Source organism: Poecilia reticulata, chromosome 9 (assembly GCF_904066995.2).
Source record: "Poecilia reticulata chromosome 9, P_reticulata-male-v2, whole genome shotgun sequence".
Taxonomy (NCBI): Eukaryota; Metazoa; Chordata; class Actinopteri; order Cyprinodontiformes; family Poeciliidae; genus Poecilia; species Poecilia reticulata.
Window position 1 is genome coordinate 26,986,356 of NC_088838.1, and position 14,992 is coordinate 27,001,347.

General features: G+C 38.9%; 1 protein-coding gene across 1 annotated transcript in view; it reads left to right on the forward strand.

Moving 5' to 3' along the window:
* Positions 1 to 6,564, forward strand: part of aacs (acetoacetyl-CoA synthetase) — a 37,782-nt gene extending 31,218 nt beyond the window's left edge. Inside the window, exons 13-18 of the mRNA XM_008418035.3 lie at positions 2,392 to 2,505; positions 3,241 to 3,366; positions 3,484 to 3,553; positions 4,224 to 4,282; positions 4,476 to 4,678; positions 4,790 to 6,564. Coding sequence (XP_008416257.1) covers positions 2,392 to 2,505; positions 3,241 to 3,366; positions 3,484 to 3,553; positions 4,224 to 4,282; positions 4,476 to 4,678; positions 4,790 to 4,927 — 710 coding nt within the window. The 3' untranslated portion in view covers positions 4,928 to 6,564. The remainder of the gene's footprint in view (positions 1 to 2,391; positions 2,506 to 3,240; positions 3,367 to 3,483; positions 3,554 to 4,223; positions 4,283 to 4,475; positions 4,679 to 4,789) is intronic.
* Positions 6,565 to 14,992: the final 8,428 nt, after the last annotated feature.

Sequence of the window (14,992 nt, forward strand, 5' to 3'; positions counted from 1 at the left end):
TCACAGCATATGTGCCGCTGTGACCACTGCCTGGTGGCATATGTGAAGGGCCGCTGTGTGGATTTCACCCTGTGCCACTGCGTGTCGACTCCAGAATATATATACAGACTTTGCAGGCTGTTGTTTCAAGCTTATGGAGATTTTATTTGCATTATGAACCATTTTCTCAAAGATGCTGCGTATTTCAGGGTGTTTGCGTGAGTCCCTGCCAGCGTGAACGTGGCTTTCTCCTCACCAGGCGGCTTTAACACCGTCACTGCTGGATTCCCTGGAATCTAATGTACCTCCGTCTGACTGCCCATATGTCGCCTCTCTGCTCCCCTTTCACTCCGTCTCCTTCGGGGACTACGTGTTTCTGCAAGTTGTTTGAATCTGTGACTTTCACTATATGCTTTCTTTGTACAATCTGCTTTAAAAAAAAACAAAAAAACACATGAATGCAGCCGAAGATTAAATATGGTGGTTGATACGCTGGTTTGTGGCAGTTGGCGGCTTTGTCTGGCCCTGAAATGTCCCAGAGGATGTTCAAAGCCTTTACACCTCTACACACGCGCGCACACGCACACACACACACACACACACCCCCACACACACACACATTCATAGTGAAAAAAACACCAACTGAAGAGTGCTGCTTGGAGCATAAGATCAATGTGACAAGTTGGCTTCTTGTTTATACACACAATCTTTGCGCAAGGAACGGCATGGAAAGCATCCCAAGAAAGCCACAGCGACTTTTGCTTTTAAATATACTTCTCTGTGTATTTGCTTGCATGTTTGTGCCCACCTATGCAGATGAGAGTAACAATGAGATAATTGTCTATCTTCCCACTATAAGTGTGTTTGTGTGTAATCAGAAGACAATGTTTCCTCTTTCTCCAGGGAGCCAATTAAAGCTCAATAAAGAACCTGGCAGACAGACACAGAGACCGAGTGTAAAGAACAGATAGAAAGAGGAAGAGAAAGAGAGGGAGGAGCAGTAGAAGGGCAGGGAGCGAGGGTACAAGATGGATGGATGTAGCCTGTGATACAGAGAGGAGCGACGCAGGGAGGTAGAGAGCGAACAATGGGAGGGGAGATGAATAGAGCGTGTCAGGAATAGTTGATGATTGGAGGGTAGAAAGAGATAAATAGGTACGTGTACGTATGCGAGTGTGTGTGTCATCATGACAGTTTTAGGAAGGTGTAGGAAAGGAGAACTCCTAAATAGGTCAGCGGAGGTGGAGCAGTGCGCTAACACCGCCAGTTTGCGGTAGCAGTTCCAGACAGATGCTACGACAAATTGAAGTAATGTCCCCGGTCCAGTGGTCTCTGGAGACGCAGGGATGCTGCTGTAAGCTGCAGCACTGAGGAGCATTTCAGGTACAGGGGCTTGTGTGAAACAGAGCAGCAAACAGGAGCAAAAGTAAAAAAAAAAAAAAAGAAATTACTAATCTAACTTGATGTTTGGCGTGGGACGGTCACTGGTGTCAAGTTACACCAAGATCTAAAAAAAAAAAAAGTTAGTTTCCAAAGTGCTAAAGAATTGTCACTCTGTTCCTGCTGGGAGGAGATGTCAGAGAAAGATGTTTTTTTCTCATTCCTGCTTGGGGCTTATAGTGACACAGCAATGCAACCTCTTGCTACACATTGCTGATCAGCTGGCTGAATGAAAGCTTTTTTTTTTTCTTACTTGCAAAAATGATTTGTAAAAAAAATTCCAAAAACACCATAATAACAGCAACTAAAGGTAAACCTGTTTTAAAGCAGCCTGTAAGCTACAAGCAGCATATCCATAAAGCTGCTGATGGCAGGCTTACAGAAAGCTCAGCTAATTAAGCAGCTACCATCAGCTTGTTAGACCTTTGTTTCTCTTTGAAGAGCAGAAGGCATAATTTACTGTGGAATACACTTGAAAACGCCAGCGAAACATAGAAAATGTATGATTGAATTATTTAAATCTAAATACCAATTAATAATGTTATCACTAACACTGTTAATAGTTTACTAATCCGTGTTGTAGGTCTAGGAATAACCTCTGCTTTTGTTTTAAGTCACAGCAATTTGATCACCGTACACATATTAGATAAAAAATTGCATTGAAAACACTTCAAACCTGTGAAACTATGCAATTTTTTTTCATTATTTCCAGACCGTTAGCATCTTATACCCTTTCCATGCCTCCTTGAGCTGGATTTGAAATAACTCTGATAGGTTGATATTATAATGGCTAAGAAAACATATAAAACTTTTGATAAAGAAAGGTCAAGAGTTTGACTTTCCTAAATCCGAACCTCAATAAAACAGTTGCATTCAGTCAGAAAACATATGAAGATATGCAAAATAAACCCCTTAAAATGCAAATTGTGGCGATTTTTATTAACAGCTGTTTGTCTTTCTATCTCTCCTCAGGTGGGACTGATATAGTTTCGTGTTTCATGGGCCAAAACCCAACGGTTCCAGTGTACCGGGGCGAGATCCAGTCAAGAAACCTCGGCATGGCTGTGGAAGCCTGGAGCACTGAGGGTAAGACGATGTTTGGTGTGGGAGAGTCTCCCAGTAAATGAATGCCTTTCCTTTAGACTTCAGTCTAAGTTTAGCAGCTGTTAAATCGTAGGAAAGCTGCAATATTGATAAAAATGAATAGTAAGCAGCACATTTATTGCCCATAAGATGCCCTTGAACTTCTAATTTGCTTTTGAAGCCCAACAACAAACTACATTTTAAGAAGATTTAATTCGAGGAGAACCTTGTGTGCATTATAGATTAATAAGTTATGAAAGTATGTGTCAACTAATAAAAGATAAGGCAGTGCGAAATCAACTTTCCCTGGAGAAATGCCATTACAAATAACTGGGAAGCAGTATTTGTAATGGCAATGCATCAAAAACAAGTTGTTTTTTTTCTTGTAGTAGTTTGTTGGGAGTTTTGAAAGTCCTTTATATTTTTTTCATTGATTTTAGCCCATCATTCCCCAGCTCCCTTCTGCAGGCTGTTCCTGCCACCTCAAAGGAAAGTGGACTGAGGGATCATTTGAAGCCGTTCAGCCTGGGATTATTTCAGTCAGTGTTTAAGGCTTTAACCCTTTCCTGCGGGGCGGTTAGGGCTGTGCAGAATCACACAGTGTTCTAGGCGGTGTGTTTGACATATCCTGCTGCTGTGCACAACTATTAATCACTGCTCGGTTGAAATTATCTTTAGCGTTTGCTGCGGTGAAAGCTATACGATGTGATTGATGAAAAATGTGTTGGTTATCACCAGGTAAGCCAGTTTGGGGCGAGAGCGGTGAACTTGTCTGCCTGAAGCCGATCCCCTGCCAACCCACTCACTTCTGGAATGATGAGAACGGCAGCAAATACCACAAAGCGTACTTTTCCACGTTTCCTGGTAAACACACAATAAACATTCAAATAAGGAAACCCATGTCAGATAATCAGTTTATTATGTGACAAATCAGAGTAAGTAATAGTAAAAGTAATGGTTTTGATTGTCGCTGGGCTTTAGGTGTGTGGGCCCATGGAGATTATTGCAAAATCAACCCAAAGACAGGAGGCATCGTCATGCTGGGGAGAAGGTCAGTCGTTTCACCATTTTGCTCACAGAAGATCAGTTATAGTAAATATTGAAACCAGTTTTTTTTTTTTTGTAATCATTGTAGTTTTACTTAATTTCTTGTTTTAAGCAATGCAGTTGAAGAGGTTTTTATTTGTATTATATCAGTTATTACAGAGAAAAAAAAAAGTCAAGTTTTGATGTTTTTTCCAACTGCAGTTTGTATTCAATTCAATTCAATTTAAATAGAACCAATTCAAAGCAAATACAAGGCAAACATTTCTAATTCATATTGAAGGAGATATTTGGTGCAATGCCACTGTCATCACATTAAGTACTATTTTTAAATTCATTGTTGTTTATTGGTGCTCACCTGGAACCAACAGTGAGAAAAAATGTCAAACGACAAAGTTTTAAAAAAAACTTCAATTACAGTTTTTGTTATCTCAATAAATTCGTTTTTTTTATCATAAATTGACAACAATAATCAACACTGTAATTATCTATTTCTAACTGTGTGAGACATTACAGCTGTGGAAATAACTAGAACAATGAACTATTTTGAATTATATATGGAAGGAGCTAGAGGGAAAAAAACAACTTTCTTTTAGCTTTGCATATTTCACTTTTTTTGCTCTTTCTGGTAGTGGTGTATGTATAGCACACATATTGAACCTGTGATTGTTCTGCAGCGACGGCACGCTGAATCCCAACGGAGTTCGCTTTGGGAGCTCAGAGATCTACAACATCGGTGAGTTTTAAGGACGGAGCCAAAATCATTGTTATGATAATAATTTAGCTTAGATCCTCTTTTAGTTCTTAGGAGCAAAAAAACCCCTAAAAAAAACAATTGTCTAAAAATGAAATTCTTCCCAACTCCTGTCTCTCATATGCTCTTCTCATTTTTGTTTTTCCGTCTTCTTCTTTGCTTTCCTTTCTTGCAGTGGAGGCTTTCGAGGAAGTGTCAGACAGTCTTTGTGTGCCCCAGTACAATGCAGATGGAGAGGAAAGAGTTATTTTGTTCTTAAAGATGGCTCCTAGAAAGCCCTTCCATCCGGAGCTGGTGACAAAGATTAAAGGAGCCATCAGAAAAGCTTTGTCTGCCCGACACATCCCTGCCTTGCTCCTGGAGACAAAAGACATTCCTGTAAGAGATCTTGAATATCAGTCAGATACGTATAAAACTATCATATCGCCTTAAAGACAGCAGGAGTCAGCTGCCGCTCGAATGACAGCCTTTGTTTCCCCCTCTTGGCAGTACACCATCAGCGGGAAGAAGGTGGAGGTTGCTGTGAAGCAGATCATTGCTGGTCGGGAGGTTGCACAGAGAGGAGCGTTCTCCAACCCTGACTCACTGGACCTCTACAAGAACATTCCTGAGCTGCAAAACTATTAAACATACATGACTGAGGAGGAGAGACTCTACAAACGTCAATTTTAGTGAAACTGTCTTGGGTAGAGGGGAGGGACGGTGGAAAACGGAGGTACGCTGGGATTTACGGGTAGAAGAAATGGGAACAAGTGTTTTTAAAATAATAGGGAATTACATCAATGCATAATAAGCTGATGGTACAATGCAGGGAGACTTTACACCATGAGGTACACTGGTCGATAGGCAAGCTTTTAATTCTGTCTTTATGCTGCTGCTCATAGTGTGTCAAGCTGTTTAAATAAATGTTAACCGAATTAAACTCTGGGTGTAATGCGATGTGCACAGCAGTGCTTGTGAGACGGCTTATCCCGCAAAGCTTGCTATGAAAACTTTAAGCGCAGCATTAAGTGTTTGCGTTCACAGTTTGATTTTCATCATCCTTTAAAGAATCTCATCTCTCTGCAGTTCTCATCTCTACCCCTGATGCTGCTTCAGAGAAGCTTTAGGAATAAAACCTGGGAAGGTGTGCAGAAAAATACTCAGAAAGCTTCACTTCATGCCAGCAGATCATTGTTGTCTGGTGTGCATCGCTTTCTTGATGTATGTGTGTGTGAGTGTGTGTAAATGTATATGCATATTAATAAGACGACTAATGTATATTTTTGGAAGATGAACTTGTGTTTATAATTATGCATTCAGATATAACCGTCTAAACATAACCAAAGGTTTGGGATTCTGTTTGGATCTTGCATGAAATGTCAAAGTTTACTCAAGATAATTAGGAATCCTGGATGCCCTCACAGCACTGCCTGTTTTTCACTTCTTTATATGGTTACATTGAAATCTTTTCCAACCTCGGTTGGTTCAGTGTTTCTTCCTGTCTGCATACTGTTTTGTTTTACAATGTTGATATGGAGGTTTTCCTTAAGGGAATTCTCTGTCTGTGCATTTGATCTTCATCTCTTATGCCCGTTGTAAAAGCATTCACCTTTTCTCTCTCTGTCTGTCTCAATATCATCACAAACCTAAATGTATTTTATTGGGATTTTGGTAAAAGATCCATGCAAAGTAGTGCATAAAGTGGACAAAATGATACATGGTTTAAAAAAATGTTTTACAAGTATATATATCCCGTATGTTTCAGATGAAACTTTGTAGCACTGCTTTTTGTTGGAGCTGCATCTGGAAGTCTTTTGTTGTGCGTTTTTACCAGTTCGGCACCTTTATCGCCAGTTACGTACAAAATAGCCCAAGCTTGGTCAGAATCATTGGAAATCTTGTCGTAATCTCAAATGGATGTAGGTCTGGTGCTTTGACTGGGCCATTCTTTTGCTGCCCCTAAGATTTCCTTCCAGAATTGTTTGGTTTTTAGCTCCATCCTGTTTATGGTCTCCCTTAACTTAACCCATCTGTATTCTCTTGAACTTCAGAACGATAAGGTACTTTCTCTTGATTTAGCGCATCTGAATCAAGATGTGGTCATATTGTGACCAAATGTGAAACTTTAAAAGGTGCGACTTTTGGAAGGCACTATGGTTTTGATCAAAATCGATCTGCGTTTCTGTACATGTACATTTTTTTTTTGTTAGCTATTATCTTCAACATCACATGTGTCATAGCTTTTTAAATGTTTCTCTTTTAATAAATGTTTAATTTTTTTACACAGGGACAATGTATTTATTCAAAACCTTTTTTTTTTTTTTGGTATGGGTTGGAGATCGATGAATGAACTGAAACGGGTTTGCTTGTTCACAGCTTTATTGGTCAGTATAAAGGAGACAAAACTGGCAGTCACTGGAAATGTGCCTGACTTAAAATGTGAATTTGTGACATTTCACATACAGGGAGCATTTTATAAGATTCACATGTTTTCTGATTGTCACAATGCTCTGTAGTAGGTGGCTTGAATGAAAGAATTTTGTGATTTTCTGCTGTTCATCACTAGCATATTTTCAAATTAATTAAATTTTTCACAGAAGTCCTGTAAAATGAAACAGTATCCCCCATACCAATGTTTCATTGACAGTATGTGTGCTGTTATTTTGTTCTGTTTAAATAAATGAATATTGGTTCTTTCATGAACTAAAGGATAGAGGTTGGACAGCTTCCCATGTTACGTTGGTGTTTAGGACAAAATGATTGTTCTTTATATTCTATTCCAATGTAAGCTCACGTTTAGTTATTTGATTGACTACAGTTTTCTGGGTTCAATGAAAATATCAAATTATATGTATTTATAAAGGATACTAAAAAAGAGAGATTGACAAAAGCGCTGTATAACGAGAATAAGTAAAAATGGACATTAAACCATTTTAGACATGACAACAGGAGTATCGGTCAGAAATTTGAAGATTTGGTTTCTATGCTGACTTTATAGGAGCTCTAAACTTGACGTCTTACTAAGATGTCAAGGACAAAAAAGGAAGAAAAAGTCCAAGGCATGCAGAACTTTCTTCTTGTTTTTGCACCTTAAACTAAACCCCAAACACATTTTTCTGTAATTGGGGAATATGTAGAGGTCTAGTTTGACTTTAGAGTTGCTTCCTTGTGCATTTGCTAATTAATGCAAGTTTTGAAGCTTTAACCAAGACTTTGACTGTTTATATCAATATTTTCAGTTTGGTTCCAAGTTATGGTAAATGGAGTATCCCTTGATCACATCAGCAAATCCGTGCTCATCACACATCATTGATGAGCATGGATTGGTGTTGTTGTTCAAGTTTGTAGTTCATGATGGAAACTTTGGGATGAAGATAAAAGACATGGATTGATCCAGGAAAAGTTTTCTCTGCGTGAGTGTTTGAGTCCTTTCGTGTGGAAGCCACTCATTTTGATCGATGGCTCTTTAAAAAGTAAACTAGGCAGTTTTGAAGATCCCTGTAACCTTTATAGGGTAAGTGTGAACGCTCAGACCTGTCAGTCAATCTGATTTGGAAAGAAAACGACAGAAATAGAAAGGATTTGGAAGTCTTGGTTGCTATCATTTTGAAGAAAAAAGGAGTGCAGACAGAGAGAATGATGGGGGGTCTGGATTTCAGAGTTGAGCGCTTTGCGAAAACGGCTGGTGACAAGCTAAAGTGTTTGCCAAATTCACAAATAACCATCAGTGATAAGAACCTTTTTTGCTGTTTTTCTCTCAGTCATATTCATCGGTTAAACCAGAGGACATAACAAAGCAGAAAAATACAACAGTGGCTTCATTTTGTACTTGACCGGTGTGAGCTGTTCATTCAGTTTAAATGGTGCTAATCTCAAAAATAAACTGAAACCACTCAGATTAATGACACAGCTGTCTGTTGTAACGATTCACACAAAGTTTTTCTTGTGTTGGTTACGTACTAGTCTGTCTGCATCCAATGCCTTTACTCCTGGCTCCCCAGTTCCCAGCATCATTACCTTTTGACTCTTCTCTGCAGCCTTTGTGTTTGCTCCCGAGGCCTTTCTTAAAACCCTGTTTTTTACCTCCTCTTCTCTTCTCTCTTTTTCATTCAACCCTTGACCCTGAAATCGATTGCAGAGCAATATCTTGGAGGATTTCAAAAGAACCCACTTTGCAAAGATGCGGCCTGGGCAAAATGGGCAGTTGTTTCCTTCACACGCCGTTTTGCCTTTAATTGTGTAAAATGGTTCGGGAAGTCAATGTTGCAAAAATAAATGATTTAAATGTCTGAGTCAGAGGTATAAACGAGCTGCAATATAGCTCAAGCCGAGACTGAAATAAGATGTACTGCCAGTAGTAATGCTTAAAGCCTCGCCAAAGACAATTAGATTCAGGGACAGACTTACTTTGCCAGCCTAACATGCAGGCATCTTTTAATGAGAATCAATTCACTGTCAGTCTGACTGCACTGTATGTTCAGGTACTGAAAAATTGCATCCCTACAGCATGGTGCTGCCACCACCAAAAATTAAGACATTTATAAAGTATCTATCCTTCAAAATGATCTGCTACTTTTGTTTATCTATTGTTTTACATCGAAATAACATACATTGCTGTTTGTAGTTTTAGCGAGACAATTCATTTTTGGACATCTTTGCAAGGCCTCAAATATTTACTCCTGCTTTTCTGCATAAAAACAAAAGTGGGTTAGTGATTGTGACAACAGCATGTAGATTTTTTATAGGAATTTTGACATATAACTTTAAAAACAATTTTAAAAAATTGCCCTTCGGGCCTTCATAAAGCCATTGTTGTAGTTTTTATGTCATGTGGAAGACAACGTTGATACCCCAAATAAACATAAAATATAATTGTCATCTTAACGAAACTGTTCTCAGGAAGTTGGGTGTCACTATTTGCAGCCTGAAACGGAAGGAATGCAGTTTTAACAGCTAAAAATAAACAAATGCATGCAAACACCTCCATGGTTGTCTTCCTTTATCAAACTGCCACAGAGGGAAAGCAGAGGGCAACAGAAAACTTCGAAGGGGGAAAGAAAAAGAAAATGAGGCGCAATGGAGGAAGAAAGGACTCCTAATAATCAGCTAGAGACAGGTAAGGCAAGGAGCTTAGAAACTAAAAGTCAAACCAAACAGAAGGCAAAGAAGGGAGAGAGAATTGAAACTGACAGAGATAAAGCTTTTTTCTGAAGTCACACATGTAAGCCACCCAGGCTGAATGCCATGAACATTTTTATAGTCCTCCAATTCCACCCGTCAATCAGTCTCGCTCTCTTTGCTCTGCTGGGGGTTTTTTCTGCGGGATTGCTCAAACGTAGGTGGCTTCCCTCTTTGTCCACACAACCAATTCTCTTCTCTTCACTACTGAAGCCTGATTTTTATTACTTGAGTAAAATATGTGTCTTTGCACAAATTCTCTGGTTCAGCTCCAGGAGACATTATTGACTTTCTAATGTTTCCAATTAAATCGCTTGAGGCATTGGGTCTTTCGCAGAAGAAAGCCAGGAGATGCATCAGCTGAAAGGTGCCGGAGAAGCTGTCGTGCAGTTTGGTCACATGCTGGGATTAGCTCAGCAAAAGTAAAATATGTCTGTTTGGGGAAAAAAAAAAATCAAAATCATTGCTTGAAGAATTGCACGTGAACATGTCAGCCACAAATGTGAAATTTCCTCCTCGCTCGCTCACAGAAGCAGCACCAGTTTAAAAGTCACCGACGGAGTAAGGTTCGAGAAAAGCTCCAAAATGATCTCAGAATTTTAAAGGGATCATTTAAAGTGGAAGCATTTGTTATTTTACATCTGATGCATACAGACAGTATGTAAAAACATGATTCTCAAACTTAACATCTTTGTAACTCCAGTATCTTTAAACTGTTTTTTTAAATAATTCAACTACAGTTGGCTATCTTTATTTAGCTTGTTGTGTTATGTCATGGAAGCTGCTCGATTTGGTCCGTCGCTATTTCCTATCTTTGGTATTTTTGATTAATTCATGCCCTTTTCAGGTAGAAAATTCTGCATTTTGCCCATTTGTTCTCACTTCCCACCCGTTTCCCACAAACTACTCATAATCTAACACAAGACAGTGTGATTAAATGACTGTAATAATATCTACCAGCAGGAGGTTGCTCAGACCTAATTTGGGTGGATCAGGGGGGTCAAATTCCTGATCCACCCGGATCTGTCATGTTTCACAGAATTCAACTGTATGAATGTTACTGAAGGATGTACTTGCCCCAATTTTTTTAGAACAATCCTGCAAATAACTATAAAGCAAATATTTAGGAAGAAAATGCAAATAGCATTTTCTTCCTAAATAGAAAATGCTATTTTTCTATTTAGAAAAATAGCATTTTTCTAAATAGAAAAATGCTATTTTGTACACACACTATGAAAGATCAGAGAGTTATTGAAGCAAAAAATGGCTAATTGATACCGAAAACACCAACCATCACAAGAAGCACCTCTTAACCGCACCTTCCAAAGAAGTTTTTAATCCTTGTGGTTCAGGTGATCAAACAAAGCTTTGTATCTCAACAGCTGCTTTGAGTTTGTACACCTGAAATTTCAGCACAGAAATATGGTGCAGTTTGAGTTTTGTCAGAATCGGATCACTGGCTTCAGAGATTTACTGTTTGATTGTGAGACAGATACAGCTGGATGCGTTTGACGCAGACAGATGGAAACACGGATGGATCGATGATTGAGAGGAACATGAGATGGGGGGAAAAAAACTGGCAGGATGGGGAAGGACAGAAGGCAGTGTTGCAGAAACTCTCCACTGAAATGGCTTTCTGAGCTAACTGCTACAGAAAGGCGGAAAAATCGAGTTCTGTTGACATCAAGGTTCCTTGTAAGCAACTAGAATGAAACTAAATATAAAAAAAACTTTTATATAAAGACTTTTACAAATGTGTCTTGAAATTTAATGATAGTCTTTTTTTTAATTATTATTTGTAATGCTTCTTCAAGACATCTTATGTAAACTGCTGAACAGAAGGACACAAAATTGACACAAAATTTTTAATGAAAACCGAAGAACAATATTCTTTTATTTTGTATTCAGGTTGCCTAAATTGTCAGGTTGAACTTCTAGTCAATGCATCTAACATGAAAATGTACAATAAGGGACATCCATCAGTGGGGTCGGGAGGGTTGCTGGTGCCTATCTCCAGCTGACGTTCCGGGCGAGAGGTGGGGTACACCCTGGACAGGTTGCCAGTCTGTTGCAGGGCAACACAGAGACACACAGGACACACACACACACTAACACCTAGGGGCAATTTGGAAAGGCCAATTAACCTGACAGTCATGTTTTTGGACTGTGGGAGGAAACTGGAGTACCCAGAGAAAACTCACGCATGCACACTCCATGCAGAAAGACCGGGGCTGGGAATCAAACCCAGAACCTTTGTGCTGCAAGGCAACAGCTCTACCAACTGCGCCACTGTGCAGCCCTACAATAAGGGACACATTAACAAAATTAAACAGTCACAGGCCACTTAGTTAGATCCACCTGCTCAAATGCCTGTTAACATAAACAAATCAGCCAATCAGATGGCAGTAACTAAATGCATTTGGCTTCAGGCACGACTGGGTTTTAAATTTAACATTAGAACATTGAAGACGGAGGATTTAAGTGACTTTTAACAAGGCATGGTGCCAGATGGGCAGTATGAATATTTCACAAACTACTAATTTGCTGGGATTGTCATGAACAAATATCTCTTGGGCTTACAGAAAATGATTTGAAAAGGAGAAAATATCCAGTGAGAAACTGTTATGTGGACAAAAATGACATCTATGTACACAAAGCATGTGAAACATTGAGGCAGATAGAGGACACTGGGTATCCTTCATACCAGCTGAGGACATGAAACTGATGCTGTAATTCACACAGGATCTGTGAAATTGTACAAAGACAAATAAAAAATAAAAACTTTGCCTGTTCTGATGAGTCTTGGTTGTCACTGGGAGGCTCAGAATTTGGCATAAGCAACATGAACATATGGATAATGCTGGCTTTTATCAACATGTCAGGATGATGTTGGCGTCATAATGTTGCCGAGAATATCATCTTGGCACAGTTTGGACCTCTAGGTACAAATTAAGCATCTTTTAAAAGACACATCCAGCCTTTAATCAGCCCGTCTTCGGGCTATTTCCAGTAGGACGATGCAATGTCCCGACGCTCCAATCATCTCCAACTTCTTGAATTTGACATTGAGCTCACGGTACTCTAGTGGCCCCGCAGTCAGATCTCAATCAGATGGATCATCTTTGGGATGGGATGTTGACAGAGATGATCATCATGGAGGCAGAGGAGACAAATCAGAGACAATATGATGCTATCTTGTCAGTATGGACTAAAATCTTTCACTTGAAATTGTCAGTTCAACCTTTTATTAGAAAGGTGTGCCTAATAAAAAGACACAAGAACTCCTTAAACATATAACATGTTACTTGATTTACTCACATTTTAATTTAAGGAGGTCATGACAAAGTGGATCAAATCACAATGAAAAAAGCTCAAAGCTGAATTAAAGACTTAAATATGTCACAGAAGAAACCCAGATATGATCACATTTGATGCTGGGCATGTTGGGAAGAGTTTTACAGTGGTGATAAAGTGAAAGTGCTCCATGCAAAATGACTATAAACTATTTAAATAATAAAATAATTGTTAAAGAGAGAGAGAGAGAGAGAAGACAGAACGAGATATCATGGGAAGTTTAAAGTGGGAACTTTTGATTATTCTGCTGTGAATGCAGAAGATATTGAGCTGTATTTTAAAGCATATTAGAGTGGAGTAAATGAAGCAAAAAAGAGAATTAAAGTTTAATCTGCTCTGCTGAGCTCAATATCCCACTTACGAAAATAAACAAAAAAGATTAAACCCAAAGAGAGAGATTCTTCTTACCTAGGTTTCTGAGAAAAAAGAAAAACTAAGCCAATCAAGACACCTCCCACTACTTACGAATGATCCAGTAAGTCTGTGATTTCTGTTCATTAATTGTATCATAATGATTTTTCCCACGGCCGGGTCTTTTATCTGGATTGATCTGTGTCCTTGACTGCAGAAACACATTCACAGAGACATAACAGGTGAAAATAAACGTTTTATGCACACAGGCTCACTTGTAGTTTCCCTTTCTTTTTCTGTTGATCAGGGTCAGTGGATTACATGAGGATAAAGTGTGTGTGTGTGTGTGTGTTGTTCACATTTTCACATTCATACACGCACACGCAAAGAAGAAAACAGCGTTATCAGGAGAACTGGATTACACAGGGATAAGGATTGACACTTGATATTGACCCAGAGACTAAGCACACACACACACACACACACACACACACACACGCACGCACGCACACGCACACGCACACACACACGCACACACACCTACACTTTATATTCACCCACCTGCAAACACAAACCCACCAGACAGTTTACTCATTCAGCATGGCGACAGGTATGTGTCTGCTCTTATCTGCCCTTTTTAATTTGCGGCTGCTCAGATCTTTTTTCAGGGTGAATACCCACCACAGGTCTGTTACTAGTACTGTTGTCATCCACTTGCAGAATAATGTTGCTTGTAACATTACAAGTTACATGTTTTCTATCCGATGGTTTGAGTGTGAAAATGCTGAAGATGCCAACAAAATGTACACAATGTACCATGTGATCTAGAAAGAAGATGAATATTCACATGATGTGACGTTACAGCTATAAACGTTAAGGTATGTTAGGAGGAGGATTTCTGTGATAGACACACACACTCACGTATGAGCGTGATAGGAAAGAAAAACAACACATGGCTTTCAAAAATCATCCAACCCCATCAATATTTCTTTTGGATTGGGATATATAGCTACATATTCCCACTTTAAGTGCAATCAAATTATTTTATCAAGTACCAAAACTTCTGTTAACCTCAATTAACTTTGGAGTTTTGTTTAAATGTGCTGCATCTTGCTCTCTCCCCTGGCTTGTGCATTTCTGTCTGTGCAGTCAGCGCAGTGGGAGACTGAAATCAAATTTCTTGGACCACTGGTGTATTCCGTATATTTATTACATCATACGTGTGCACTTTGCTTTGTGCTACAGGTTTTTTGCTTCAGAACAGCATTTTCTCCTCTTGGTGTTTTATTGATCTCACTAACACAAAAACATGATCCCCATCACTAAAGAAAATCCGGTGCATTTAATGCTTTGAGACTTTTTTCAATAGGCAGGGAAACTACAGGATGATTAGAGGTTTGAGTATGATGGATGTATTTATTTAAGGCATTGCTGTGGGAAGAGCCTCACCTTGAACTGTGGATCAATCTCAAACTCTGTATGAGAGATTAAAGCGGGTTAAGACAGGCTTTTCCTATGTCAGTAAGTCCTATGAACATATTTATCAACTAAGACGATGCTACTGCAAAAAGATAATTATTTAAGTCTTTGTAAAGCAGAAATGTTCCATATCCATAAAGTCCTAGTGTAATTTTTTCATTCATTTTATGTATATAAAAAAAAACAACTAAATTGGATTTAGGAATTCTAACTTATTCCTTCAAATCTATGATCAGCTGTTTTCTTGTTTCGGTGAATACACAAAAAACTCTTCAAGACGTCCAATTATTACAAAACAGCTAAAGTTTACTTAGAGAAAGCAAAACGGGGAAAAATACATTTTTGTTT